At 32.5% G+C, this 15,100-nt stretch overlaps 1 protein-coding gene across 8 annotated transcripts in view; it reads left to right on the top strand.

Annotated features, from left to right (window-relative positions):
* Positions 1 to 15,100, top strand: part of if (integrin subunit alpha inflated) — a 104,954-nt gene that overhangs the window by 72,225 nt on the left and 17,629 nt on the right. For 7 of the 8 annotated variants that reach the window (XM_075298329.1, XM_075298325.1, XM_075298324.1 and 4 more), the window contains exons 6-8: positions 3,479 to 3,540; positions 4,121 to 4,169; positions 7,638 to 7,712. In XM_075298329.1, coding sequence (XP_075154444.1) covers positions 3,479 to 3,540; positions 4,121 to 4,169; positions 7,638 to 7,712 — 186 coding nt within the window. The remainder of the gene's footprint in view (positions 1 to 3,478; positions 3,541 to 4,120; positions 4,170 to 7,637; positions 7,713 to 15,100) is intronic. The other variant, XM_075298331.1, reaches the window with a different exon arrangement.

Here is a 15,100-nt window from a genome sequence, read left to right as displayed (position 1 = left end):
TATTTGCAGGAGGCACCAGCAAAAAATATCACCAAAATTTGTCCAAAAAATTTTATTTGAATTCTAAAAAAATTTGAATTACAAATTTAATTGGTTCAGCAAAATTTTAATTGAAACAAGAATCAATCACAGAATTTAATAGTATCAATTAAAGAAGAAAAGAAATTTCAAAATTTTTTGGATTGGAAATTTTAAAAATTAATTGTATCAAAATTTGTTGCGGCGCAAGTGTTTCAAAGCTTCTCAAAGTAGTTTCAGTAAAGTGAATCGCCGTGCGGACTCGGCTATAAAAATAACGTTCCTTTTGGGACGAAAACGTCCTAATTAGGGGACAAGAGCAAAAAAAAAAAAATACTGGCAACATTGGGTCTGGGATCAAACGTCATCTACATTTGTGACATTTGCACAAGCAGAATAGAGTATAGTTAGATTAGGTTTAGTGGCAACCCGATATTTCAGGCTCATTTGGACCATTGAGTCAATTGTTATACCATAGTGATGAACTTCTCTCTTATCACTGAGTGCTGCCCGATTCTATGTTAAGCTCAATGACAAGGGACCTTCTTTGATATTCCACCGCTGAAAAACTTTTTGGTGTTTGGTCGAAACTGGGTTCGAACCTATGACCCTGTGTACGCAAGGCGGGCATGCTAACCATTGCACCACGGTGGCTCCCAATAGGAGAGTATATATCTGTCTTATTTTTGAATCATCTATGAGGAGAATGATAACTGCCATTATGTAAAATATATAATAAATCATAGTGATAAACAAATTAAATTTATTTGCAAAAAATAATTAATGTTCAGTCCACTGTAGGTCCTCAAAACCAATTCTTTTAGTCGTTTTCACAGATTCCTCAACGATCTATGGTCAATCGACTCTTCTACAATTCCCAGTGTGACATATTTAAAAAGACATAAATAAAACACACGAGATTCGATTAATGTTAAAATGTCCGTCCATGCGATTAATCGCTTCTTCTGTAAATAAAAGTCATCGAAGAAGACGAAGCCCTCCAAGCATTCCAACATTACTCAAAGCAATAAATACCAACTTAACGCATTAAATATTTCAAAAATTACAAGTGCTCATGTGACATGAACTTTTTTCCGTTTGAATGGAAACTCCACAAACGCTCGTGCACACACACACACACATATTTTAGTGTGATTGTATGTGTGTTTGTGTGAAAGGGTCCGTCTTATGGCTTTGCCTCTGTCGCCTGCCATGTCCATCTATCCATCCGAAACCAAAGAACTACAAAACAAACTAACCAACAATCATTCTTTCGTCCGTCCGTCCGTCCGTCCGTCTGCCCAGCCATCCATCCATCAGGTAAGCTTTCAAGTTGAGGTTTGTTTTTGTGTTGAAAAGAATAAATAATACGAGCTGAAATAAAAGCATCAAAACTTAATGTTACAACTAATTGAAATTCTATACGGGGGCGATTTTATTATGAGAATTACCAACTTCTCAAATGTTTACCAGCGAAAGCGTCAGGCATTCAAGTCCATAGTTCACAAGGCAAACGGGAAGGCCTACAACAGCTTAGTTGAAGCTTGTGGCTTGTAGATCTGGACGTTGGCTTCTCTTCGATGTATGCTCCTGTAATCTCGTCGTCGAGGAAGCGATTCACTTCAAGTTCAGAAAACGAGGGACGAAAGGCAGCAGTAAGCTATGCCATTCCCGTCGCTTTGCTTTTGTTTTGTTCTGTCAATTGCAAAAGCATGGCCCAGCAATTCCACAAGCATGTCGCAGCCGTTGCCTTCTTTCTATTCTGGAAGCAGTGGTAATGTGCGCAAGGCCAGAATACCAGCAAAAATCGGCGGCAACATGGTGATGGTGTCACACATTTGTGGCGGCGAGCTTTTCTTTGGCCTGCCTGCTCATACATTGCGACGTTGTCCTTCGTCTGCGATCGACCACTACTGAATGCTGAATGTTCAAATTGAAACACTTCGGAGACAAATTGTTATCGTTTAATTTGATCTGGCGCACGATCGCTCTGATGGTGGTGCGCACTTAGTTGATGGCGGTGGTGCGCAATCGCATGTGTTTTTGCACACTTTACGCTTCGGAGGAGGAAGGGCTTTGAAGTCAAGTCTCAAACCCTTGTTTTACTCTGCTTGGTCATGAACGTCAATTGTTTTCTTTATTTCTTGCCTTTTTTGTACAATCGCACAATGGAATATGTACGTACTCTGGGCTATGTTATCATACTCCAGGAAGGTGGTAATGTTGCATTTGTACTTTCTTGGTAACACTTCCTTCAAACATCTTAGCCAAGATCATAAAATTTAAGATTTATTTTCAAGTGGTGCGGATTCTGAGATATCAATGGTTGGGTACCTGTGATCAAGAGAACTATGTCCAGTTCTCTTGAATACGATTCCAAAATATACTCCTGAATATTTTTGGAATCGTATATTTGATCAAGGGTATTTGAAATTCGTCTTTGCCGAAACGTACGTTTCGATCGCAACAAAAAAAAAAAAAAAACTCTCTGCCTTGCATGTAGCTAGACTCACTTGTATGTCTGCTGCTGATATTCCTTTAAATGTTTTAATTCCGCAGAGAACAATTATCCTTTTATGGCAAATGGAAACAACGAGGAACGCAAAAGGAATGATTAACAAATTACTTTTCAATCAGGAATGTTTGTTTTCCTCAGTACCCCTGCACATTGACCATAAAAAGAGATTCAAATCTTCCACTGGTGATGGAATTCGTATAGAGAATATTTTCTTGTTGATTCAAAGAGGATACTGGCAATAAATATTGGTACCGAATTTCTTTGATATTTTAAGTTAAGATTGTGAGTTAGGAATTAGGTATGAATATTATAATCAACTACAGCTTGGAATAACGAATTTCGAAAGAACTACGGATAATCTTGTAACTTTTCTGTTAAAAAAAAAAAAAAAAAAAAAAAAAAAAAAAAAAATAGAATACTTAATAGGTGCATCTGCTAAAGGAAAAACTAGATAAACGGTATACAGATTGAATTTTGAACTTACAATTTTATAACTTAACCTAACCTAGAAAGAGAGAGAGAGAATTAAAAAATATATCACTGTAAATCAACAGTTCAGTAAGCATAACATAGAAATAGAGAGAGAGATAATTTAAAAAATGTAATCACTGTAAATCAACAGTTCTGTTAGTTTTACGCAAAGTAAATTTAGGAGTGAGAGAGTGTTTACTTAATTATTTCGCCTTATCTTACAACTCACCTCCATTGTTTGGATGTTGGCGCCAGCAATCCTACTGAGTTTTTTCCATAGATTTTCTTAATCCTAATTAATACGTATGCAAATATTTTGTTTCATATACATTTTGTGAATAAAGTTTTATATTTGGTTACGGGGAATCATATCATAACCAAATATATTTTTACTGCGTATATGTCACAAAATTTCCTTACAATGTATAATTGATGTATTGATTTGTATATATTTTTATAAATTCTTTTTAGATAACTGGGGTTACCATCGTCAAGGCTACTGTCAAGCTGGCTTTAGTGCTGCCGCCACATCCGTAAGTATCTTCTCTAAATTAAAAATTCTTCTTTTTATAAAAAACAAAAAAAAAACACAACAGTCAACATTTGAATATAATAAGAAAGCAAACTTTAAAGCTTTTTTCCCAGAATATTTCACCTAAAACAAAAGGCTACATACACTCACGCATGTAAATCAATAATGGACAGAAAAGAACCGACAGGCAGACGGACGAACAGAAAGCATTGACACGTTTCTTGACGGAGCACTGAAAACTCACTTCAAGCCATAACTGATCTTTTTCAACGTGTTCGGCATAAACAAAGTTTGCACGAGTCCACAGAAGCCAAGACAAACCATTAACACCTTCAAGCAGGTCTCTCCACCTATGATGGCAAAAAAACTATGGCCATTGTATTCAAATGTTGTTCACTGACGTTTTTTCTTTTTTTTCTAAAAATTGCAAATTGAGAACAGATAAGCAAAGTGAAAAAGCGTCAAGAAAATCTTAAAACTTCACTCTCACTCGTGAAGACAAATCTACAAATGCATGAACAATCTAATATTTATCCTTTAGTTATTTAAATATAATACAATTTTATTCCCGATTTTTACAGAACGGTGATCGTTTATACATTGGTGCTCCCGGTAGTTGGTATTGGCAAGGTAAGATATGCGCATTTCCATTTTTTTGACATAGAAGTTGTAAGTCTTTAGAAATTTTATTTCTTTATTACCTATCTATATATGATGTTAAAAAATATTTAATATTAAAAACAAAACAATATTTTGATAACTTTGTTCGGAATATGTTTAATTCGATATTTTTTTTATAAATCCCAAAAAACAAAAAACAAATATATGGTATTTATGTAGTTTTACAGAGATTGTTGTATTTTGTTGTTAATGTTTACCCGTAATGCATAGACCCCCTTAAACAACAAACCTTTACAAAAAATCCGAGTCCGAACCCCCTGTTCCTAACAGTCCCCCCATAAGGAATACATCAGACACAGAGCTATGATGACCCATGATCCATTACAGCCTTCATTAAAGTGGGATAGATGTTAGTCATGGGAGTCCTAATCGAATCAAATCAGAACTAAAGAATTATGGGAAAAAGAAAAGCTAACACCTCACAGTACATACCAAATATTTTATTATCGAAGTTTTCTTAATTTCTCTTAAGATAAAATTGGCTTAATTATTGCTACGGCTGCTATAAATTTCAATTTATTTGCCCGAAAAGTAATGAGTTTTTCATAAAAACTTCGTTTTTGGATCAAATATTCATTATACTTAGCAGCGCCTGTTCTTTTGAGTATTCACTCTCTGGAATGATTCTGTAAGAGAATCCAGTTGATGTTCCACAAAAAAAAAATTGATTTGTTGTAATTGAAAACTTGATTGATACTACTATATTGGATTTCCTCTTGATATATGTTTGAAATACTATTGACCCAATAATTAAGGTTAAACAACCTAAATTTTAGGACAATAACTATATAAAACACAAAAGACAGATTTTTTTACAAATGGCTCGCAATCCTTGATAAATATATTTGAATCGAAATAATAATTTTTTGTGTATGTAAAAAGGTGTGAACTATTGAGATAAAAATTCTGGAGTCCGTATACTCAAATCGTTTGCATGTTGTCTGTTTGTTTTTTTTTTCTTCATTTTTAATTGAAAATATCCTGTAAAGTAGTTTTAAGATCGAATGTTGTATGTAGCCATTGGTAAACGTCGTCCCGTACTTTTTTCTTTTTTGTTTGGAAATCTCTGTTGTAGAAACAATGCATGATTTTTCAATCAATTTATAAAAATGGTGACTTTTTTTTAAGTTCTAAGAAAATTGATGTAGGTATAGATCTAGTTTAGAATTAGTTTTAGTTGTAAATTAAACATTTATATATATGATTTTAAAAATTAAATTATCTTTCATATTTTACGCCCAAATAAGTTGAATTGTATTTTATAATTAAGCCATATAAATTAAGCCATATAATTAAGCCATATAAAGCTTAAATTTTTTTTATACAAAAATCGTTAAAAGACACGATATCCCAGCAAAAATATTTGGAAGTTCTTCTTAAGTAATTACTTTTAAAGTACATCCGAAAATGATCTTTTAAAAATGCATTTTAGTTTCACTTCACTAGAAGTTCTTTTGAGGTTGTAAGTTCTTTGTTTTAGCAGTTTTAGCCATAAAATTAAAATTAAATAAAATAATAGAAATTTCTAAACGATATTTGAAAAGTTCTCGGACGTGGAATTTGCTATAAAATATTGACAAGTTTCTCAGTCGAAAAAGTTAAGAAAAAATATTTTTTTAAAGATTTTCCTATTTGTTCAATATATCAAATCTGAAATACTCAAATAGAATTGCAACGGAAGAATTGATGCGAAATCAATGCAACGGAACCTTAAAAAGATGACTTCTGCCCTATGACAAGCCCATGTAAAATTCATTGCTTCTAAGCAAAAGAAAACAAAAAAAAAAACATTTTCTATTTTGCTATTGCTGTTTATTGCTATTGTGGCTACGCTATTTTGCTGGGATCGCAACGCCATTTTTTCTACAAGCTTTTTCGTAATTTTTCATATTTTTAACCTATTCTATGGAAAGTATAATTGCTATATATATGAATATACAAATAAAAAACTATGTATTACTGTAAATGATTGGGATTATGACTCAGAGAGAATAAAAAGACAAGTGGACGAAACAGTCATGAGGAAAATTTCTCTAATATCATGCAGTTTTTGTCGGTGCTTCTCTCAAATATCATACAGTTTGCGTCGGCGTCACCCAGTTCAGTTCTCTGCCGGCTTTACGAAACGTAAGGAAACTAGGATTTAGAACATACTTTGTAATAACAAATGTTCTTTTATATAAATATTTTCATTCTTTTAAATTTTTTGGCAGACAATTTGAAATTATAACTGCTGATGCCTTTATAAACTATTTATCAAAACAGAGCTTCGACCGCAATGTAGGTAATACCAACACTGCAGGCATTGTGCGACATCTATACGGTTGAAATTTGTTGTTTTTGTAGAAGAGAAATTTTCGTCCTCTTGTGTTTTTATTCTCTCTGTATGACTTGTGTTCATGGTTGCCACAGTTGGTAGATTTCTACCAAAATATGGTAGATGTTTTGGTAGATTTTTCCCTCTACAATTTTGAGAAAAATCTATAGAAATAAATATTTGACACATTTTTTTATAAAAAAATAATTTTGACAACATTTTCTATCGAAATACAATTTTGACAAAATTTTCTATAGAACTAAAAGTTTAAGAAAATTTACTATAGACAAAAAGATTTGGACTAAAATTTCTATAAAAATAATATATTAACAATATTTTTATAGAAATAAAATTTTGACAAAATATGATTTTTTGGTTGGTAGTTTTTGGTAAAATTTGCTCCAAATTTTGGTAGATTATTTTTGGCTCGAACTTTATTTTTAAATGACACTAAGGCACCGATTTGAATCTTATTGAACCATAAGTCTTTTATAGATCTCAAAGCAGATTCTGGTAGTTTTACAATTTTTTTAATCCAACCTTATAAAAGCAAAGCTAAGGGACAAATTTGCAGATTTTTTAACTGAATATTTTTTCACTTTCCTTTGAGATTTTAATTGGGCGATATTATTTTCTATGTACATTTTTGGGTGAAACATTCCTTTAAGCTAGACTAAGTTTGTATGATTTTTAATATATTTTAATTATAAATTATATTTAAAAATATTTTATTATTCTATATATAGATGTTATTATGTTGTTATGCTTGTATTGTGGCTCCATATATATTAATATTAAAAAAATGTTATTTTATTTTCTTCTTTTCTTTGTTTACTTTTATCGTTCGTGCACACACACACACGTATATCTCCTACCAAACATAATTGTCTTAAATGTCAATTTTGAAATCTAAACCAACATGTTGTGACGCTCGTTGTATTTTTTAATGTTAATGTTCACCTTTAAATTAAAAAAACCAAAATGAATCAAACACCACGTATCTTTTGGTCTGAATCCGAATAATGAAATAAATTAATAATAATATCGATAATAATGCAAAACAAAAAATCAACCATAAATCCACAATTAAAACAAAAAAGGACAAACCTACTCCGTCTCACCAAATGCCACCTTCCCATATAAGCCGCCTTTTTATCAGCCTTTCGGCACAGGAGGTAATTCTATCAACCAAAGAAACCAAATTAACCCCCAAAACTTGGTCTCGTTGTTTTTTTATCGCCAACATTAATAGTTTCTTTTTCGTTTTTTTTTTTTTAAATAATAAATCTGACACCAAAATGCATTTATCAAACATAAACTTCTTCCTGTATATCTCCAACAATTGGCAAAAAAAAATAATATAATTTTGTACAAATTTTTGTTTTGTTTTCTTTATGAGATACTGGAATTTTTTTTGAACAAAATCATCGCCACCATGCTTTTAGTTGATTAAGGATTATCATTTAAATTTAAGTTAATATTTACTCGTATCTGCTGTTAATGCTTCTCTACGTTGCCACCTGGTGTGATTAGAACACTCTTACATACAAACTCTTCTTGTTATATAGCGCATACTCTCGTACATACATTTATTTATGTTGTATTTATGGGTTCACATTCAAAGCTTCCTTGTTGTTTTTTTTTTGGAAATCAGACCAACATGTCTTAAGGAACAATGTTTTTCTTTAAAATTTTGTGAAAAAATAAAAACATGCAAATAATTCCATTATAACCGATTCCATGCACCACTGATCGTGACCTGAAGAGCTGCTCCAAAGTTAACCTGGCTTCCTGCACACCCTCACAAACACATACACATCTACACATACGATTTTCATATTTAGTATAAGAATCATCAGCAACATTTACACATTTTTCATAGGATCAGTGGGATAAACATTTTGCTGGTTGGAACTCAATAAATTACAATTCACATGAAAATATTTGTTGAATTATCCCTACGAAACAAAATAACAATAACATATATCTTGGCATATAGTGAAAACTAAAAATGAATCCATGAAGATAAAATAAAGACCTCAAACAATAAACAATTCCAAATCAACTTTGTAATAATTGCTTTGCTCAACATATTTAGTCTTGATTTCTAACATATATTCCAAGTAGCTCTCATTTTTTAATTTCCAATATTCCGGGAATGGATTCCTGCCTTGAACAAGTCAGGTAAACACTTAAAAATCTTCACTTAATGGAGAATTATATCGCAGAATAAAAACTCCAAGCTATGGTTGGGAATTAATTAATAAAATTTCTCATTGCCTGTACAAAAGGCTCATACTCGCACCAAAACAAGAAACTATGACATTGCTATCCAAACTAAGTGTGTAAATATAACCATAGCGATAGGCGGTAGGCGAACACTTATTTTCGTGTATTTCTTATGGGAAGCCCAAAATCCGCGACGGAATACCGTGACGGCTAGCGGCGGGTCGCTAAATTAAAACTTATTCTAACTCCTTGGCGAAAACTGGTATAGTGTTGCCATCGCTTATCAATTTTTTTAACTCACCACTAGGAATTGTTGTTGCCTGGACACGCGTAGATTATTTTTTCTTGAAATAACTCAACAAATAACAAGCCATTGTATGTTTTTATTCAACTTCATTGTTTAATATTGTCAAAGCATGCTGTATTGACAACAAAAACGCTAGGAAACGTGAAAAAGGGAATTATTCGCCGTCAAGCTTATTGTATTTGCCGTTGCGACAAAAATGTTTCGCCTACCGCCTATCGCTATGGTTATATTTACACACTAATAACGGTAAAAAAATTCAAGTTGTTGAATTAAAAATTGCACTCTCAATTTTACCCAATTTCTCTTGGCAGAAAGAGAATTGCCGTACAATTTGCATTCAAACATAGCTGAAACTTCTAGACAAATTCTGTAAATTATTAGTTTACAGAAGGAAAACACTCCATCTACGGCGAGGAGAGAACCATACCTTTCTTGCTCTATGTATACATTTGTTGTGTAAAATGTTAGAGGGTGATGCCTCCACTACTTCCACTGCTCCTTCCAATGATAACCACTATACAATGAAATGCGATATTGACAATCTATTACCCGCCAAGAAGGTAGCCAATTGCCGAGTCTTCATGATGCCCTTGATGAAGGAAGTGCATTGTTTACAACAGTAAAAAGGCTGCTAAAATAGAAAAAATGTTGAATGAGACTCAAATTCAAAATGGTTGGGTGACTGAGAAAAGGACATAATTTGGAAAAAATGCAACAAGGTAGTAATTGGGGTAAGGAAAGTTCGTACATGTATGTACGTACTAAAATGGTCCAAAAAATACAAACTGTGCCAGGAAGGTACATATCGAACAAAGAGATAACAATTTTTGGGTGACTGAGAAAAGGACATAATTTGGAAAAAAAAATCAAACAAAGTAGTGATTGGGGTAAGGTAAGTACGTACATGTATGCACGTACTAAAATGGTCCAAAAAATACAAACTGTGCCAGGAAGGTACATATCGAACAAAGAGATAACAATTTTTGTTGAACTTGGGTATTAAGTGTACCAAACTTAAAAGTGTAGCTTCAGAAATTAATGAAATGAAAGAGCTAGAAATCATACTTAAGGGTACTAAAAATCTTATGGCGTTTTCGTTTTGCAAAAAATATGTTGCTCTGGTGTTACACTACTTTTTCCCTCATTGTATTTTCGCTCAAATAATAGTGTCATTCCAAAGTTATTGTTAATTCATAATATTATGAGGGATACAGTATCCAAAATCTACGACAGTGTACTTTATATTTGGCAATCAATTTCGAGAATGTCGCACCTTTTTTCCCAATCGAAATCGCCATTAAAAATTAAGAAAAAGAGCAGTGATTCTTCACCATTACGACACTAAAGCTGATTTAGGATGTCAAGTCTCAGGCCTTCAAAATGAAATCTTGGTCAATCACAGAGGATAAAAATAACAACAACAAATATTTTCAAGTGAATTTTAATATTTGATTTTCTATTATATAACCAGATATGTGTTACATATATTTTCTAGATTCATATTTGGGTATTATGTTTTGAATATTCAACACCCTATAGCATTGTCATTGCCATTCCATAGTCATAAATCATTATTGTCATCAACAGTCCGTACATCTGAAAATCACAAAGACATTTCAATAAAATCATCCTGGTATAAGTCCATATAGCCATCTCACCTTCACCGTCAATCATTATTCCCCTCATTAAAGATCGTTTGTAAATAACTTCGCATGTATGCCTGCTGTAACCTTTGCATGGTTTTATGCTTTGTAAAGCCAACATTTTGTAAATAAAACAAAGGTGTATGCCATCATATATGTATGTTTATAAGTAGTATAAGAGAAGGGCTACCGCCCCCATTAAAAATATCATATTACAAAGAGCGTTAATTTGTTAATGGAGTGTTTAATTATGTGTGAAAAAGTGTCCTAAAGAGGGTGTGAGGTTACATTTAATAGGGTGTTAAGTGATGTGGGTCGGTATGACTATGCGCCTGTGCACTTGAATCCCTATGGGGTAGTGTTAAAATATGTGCACCTGTGCATAGAAATGTGCGTGTGTGAAGTGATATGGGTCGGTATGACTATGCGCCTGTACACTTGAATCCCTATGGGGTGGTTTTAAACTATGTGCGCCTGTGCATAGAAATGTGTGGGTCGGTAGGACTATGCGTCTGTCCACAATACACTTGAATTATTTTTTTTGTATTTCTAAATATATGGGTCTCTGCTATATTAAAAAATATGTGTGCATGTGTGGTCTATAGGATAATATATGTATATGCCTTGAAAACGCTAGGTGTTATGTGATGAGGATATAAACGAGCATGCGTCTGTGTAATGGATTAATTTGTTGGTCTTTGGAAATGTATGTGTCTATGCTGCCTTAAAAATATGTGCGCCTGTAATTTAGTCAGAACTCTTCTGTGAAGGTTAACGATTATGGGAAAATGTGCATTTTAACATATGTGGATGCGTTAAATTTCGAAAAATTAATGTAAAACTAGTATTTATCGATTGAAACTCTTCTGTGAAGGTTAACGATTATGGGAAAATGTGCATTTTAACATATGTGGATGCGTTAAATTTGGAAAATTTAATGTAAAACTAGTATTTATCGATTGAAACTCTTTTATCAAGGTCAACGCACAAGGGAAACTATAAATATTTTGATGCATGCGTGTGCAGGAAAATTTTGAAGTGGTTTATTTCGTATCCATGTGTGTAAACCTTTTATCAAGGTCAACGCACAAGGGAAACTATAAATATTTTGATGCATGCGTGTGCAGGAAAATTTTGAAGTGGTTTATTTCGTATCCATGTGTGTAAACCTTTTATCAAGGTCAACGCACAAGGGAAACTATAAATATTTTGATGCATGCGTGTGCAGGAAAATTTTGAAGTGGTTTATTTCGTATCCATGTGTGTAAACCTTTTATCAAGGTCAACGCACAAGGGAAACTATAAATATTTTGATGCATGCGTGTGCAGGAAAATTTTGAAGTGGTTTATTTCGTATCCATGTGTGTAAACCGAGATTGAAAATCTCACACTTTCAAGAATTTGTTTATTTTTTCTTTGTTATGTCATATAGTGGAGACCAACACGTGTGGTCTAAACTGCAAGACACTGCATGTCTATGAATTCCGTATGCGGTTAATCTTAAGTGAGAAAAAAACTATATTTGATACTAAAAAATTCTCTTTTCTCTCTAAATATACAAATTTCTCTTCTCTCAAATTATTTGAGAATCGTCTTTTTTCAAATACGTTTTTTAAACATTTGTCTGGAAACTATTTTTTAGTCTTCTTTCAACTTTCCCTAAAACGGTTCGTGTTTTCCTTAAGTCGTGTTTTTAAAAATTGGTTAAAAACTAAAATTATATTTTATTCTCCACAAAGAAAAAAATTCGTCTACATTTTTTTACAATGGCAGTACATAACATTGATTCCCTATTCCAACGGATTACAAGCAACAAAGCTGGACTCATTTGTACTTTCAACTCGCTGAGTAATAAGAAAATTTTACATCTCAAAGATATGGAGCTGGATAAAATATATAATATTGAAGGGGCTTATAGAACCTGTACAAAGTATGGTGACTCTATTCTACTTATTCTGGAAAATCACGTCATATATTTGCCCAAAAGATACAATTCTCTGTCTAATGAAATGATTGATCGCATATCTGGTGGATCCTTTGCTATTTCTAAGAAGGCTTCTGTGGATAAGGATGGTAATTCTGATTTTAATCTAGAGCTGAAAGAAGTCATCAATTCACCAACACGTTTTTCTAATTTCTATAAGTAACATAAATGTGAATTTGAAAATAAAATGAAAATAAATAAAATAATGAAAATCAAAACTTTTTTCTTTTATTTTGAAAATATGTGGTGTGTTATGAAATACATTGAAAAAGGGTATTAGTCGTTTTTAGAGTCCTCAATTGTAAAGATGTATTCAGTGCAACCAGAATATAAGAAATTGGAAAGAGAAGACGAACGTTTGAAAACGTTTCAAAATTGGCCATTAAAAATTATAGATTGTAAAATGTTGGCCATGTTAGGCATGTTTTACATGGGAGATCTGGATAAAGCAAAATGCTATTTTTGTGGAATTGAAATCTATGGGTGGTTACCTGATGACTGTCCATTAAGGGAACATTTGCGATGGTCACCAAGCTGTTTATTGTTAAGACGATATCCAACATCAAATATATCCTTAAATCCTGAAATATTAAATTCTTTGCTCCCCCCACCTTCTTTTGATGTATGTGGTAAATGGAAACAATTTTAAAAATATTGTAACCTATAGAAAATTAATAAATATAAAAAATAAATAAAAAATATATATATGTTTTTGTTTTTTTTTGTTTAATTTTATTTTTCTTCCAATAAATCTTTGATACAGGGAATGTTGTGTTCTATAAAGTCAACAATTTTAAACAAGTTATTGAGTGAACATTTATATCTTACACCACTGTGATTAGTGCAAGTGGTGAAATAATTTTTAATTTTTTTTAAATTTATTATATTTCCTAAATCTATGATGGTTGTGTTGATATAACGTTCCAAAAAATCTTTCTTTGCACGTCCCACAAGAAAAATACATTTGTATTTGTTGAGAGGGGCTAGAACGTCACCAATACTGCAATAATCTAAAGAGCCATCTCGCCAATCCAATCCATTGATAAATTTTTTACAATAAATATTCTTTTTATACCCATCTTTTTTTAGCTCTCTACTATCAAAAGGGGGTCGAAACAAAAAGTTATTTGGTGTTGAAGAAGATCCACACATAAACGATAACTCCTTCATATATATACATTTATCATTTCCGTGGCAGTATTGGAAGTCTACAACCGCAATATCTTCTCTTTTGAAAGTTGACATTTTTAATAATTGATACCAGTAAAACACAATGTTCAAGGAGGTGGTTTATATTTCTTTAGAAGCAGATACTTCAAGCATAAATGACCACAATTGAATGTATTAAATTTTTGAGTTCTATTATAATTATATGTTAAGTTGTTCCCAAGATATTTTACAACTTCAAGCGGTGGTTGAAGATTCCCGAAACTATCATAGTATTCGACTTCTTTATAATTTTTACTGTAAGCAACCCAGTGTGTACCGGAACCATTTTGAGTATCCAAGTTAATAATACCACATTCTCTGTTATGGGTTGTTTTTGGTAATTTATCGCGCATGTAAACTCCTCTAAAAAAGGGTATGAATTTTTTACCAAAACAATTCAAATCAAAATTTGTGAGTGCTCGTTTGGGCAGCTTTTCTAAAAGTTTTTTGGAGCATTATTTGTATAGATTCCAAATCCAGTTTTATAAGGTTTGAGGAAAAGTCCTTTTCCAACTGCTATTGCTTCCATGGTTTTATTGTGTCTAACACTCTCTTCGAGTTCTTTTTTTGCATTTTTTGTAGCAATTATAGCTTTTGCTATGGCAGAGCCTCCAGACGATAGTGCTCCCAATGCTCCAAGACCTGTCAGAATGGGTACCAGTGGAAGGAATCCACCAATTTTTGGGACGTTTATAACTCGTGGTACTAGAGCTTTTGATTTTTTCCCATGAAGTGATTTTTGAAAAACTTTTCTGGCAATTTTGATAGCGCTATTAATATCTAATGGTTTTTCGTTCTTCAAAACAATAGTTGCGTTTTTAATTGCTTTATGAAATAATCTTTCACCACATTTAGTATTTTTTTTTTTTTTGGTTTCAATCCCTAAACCAAATTTTGCTTTTGCTTTCATTATGTTAGTTACGACGTAGGCGCTAATTTTTTCCCCTATAGAACTATTTTCAGCTTTGACTCTATTCCAAGCTCTTTCCGCAAGTTCTCTATCAGCCTGATTCCGATGATTTAAATTTTCGCTTTTTGAATATTCAATATCATGTACTCGACAAGCCTCATCCAATGGGTTTATACCTTTATCTCCTCTTTCCAAACGGGTCTTTAATTTTGTACCTGGTCCACAGAATTGGTAACCAGGAAGGTGAAGCTCAATGGGTAGTTTATTTATAATTGTATTCA

The sequence above is a fragment of the Haematobia irritans genome, chromosome 3, assembly GCF_050003625.1.
Source record: "Haematobia irritans isolate KBUSLIRL chromosome 3, ASM5000362v1, whole genome shotgun sequence".
In the NCBI taxonomy this organism is placed as follows: domain Eukaryota; kingdom Metazoa; phylum Arthropoda; class Insecta; order Diptera; family Muscidae; genus Haematobia; species Haematobia irritans.
This window is presented reverse-complemented; position numbering and strand designations above follow the sequence as displayed.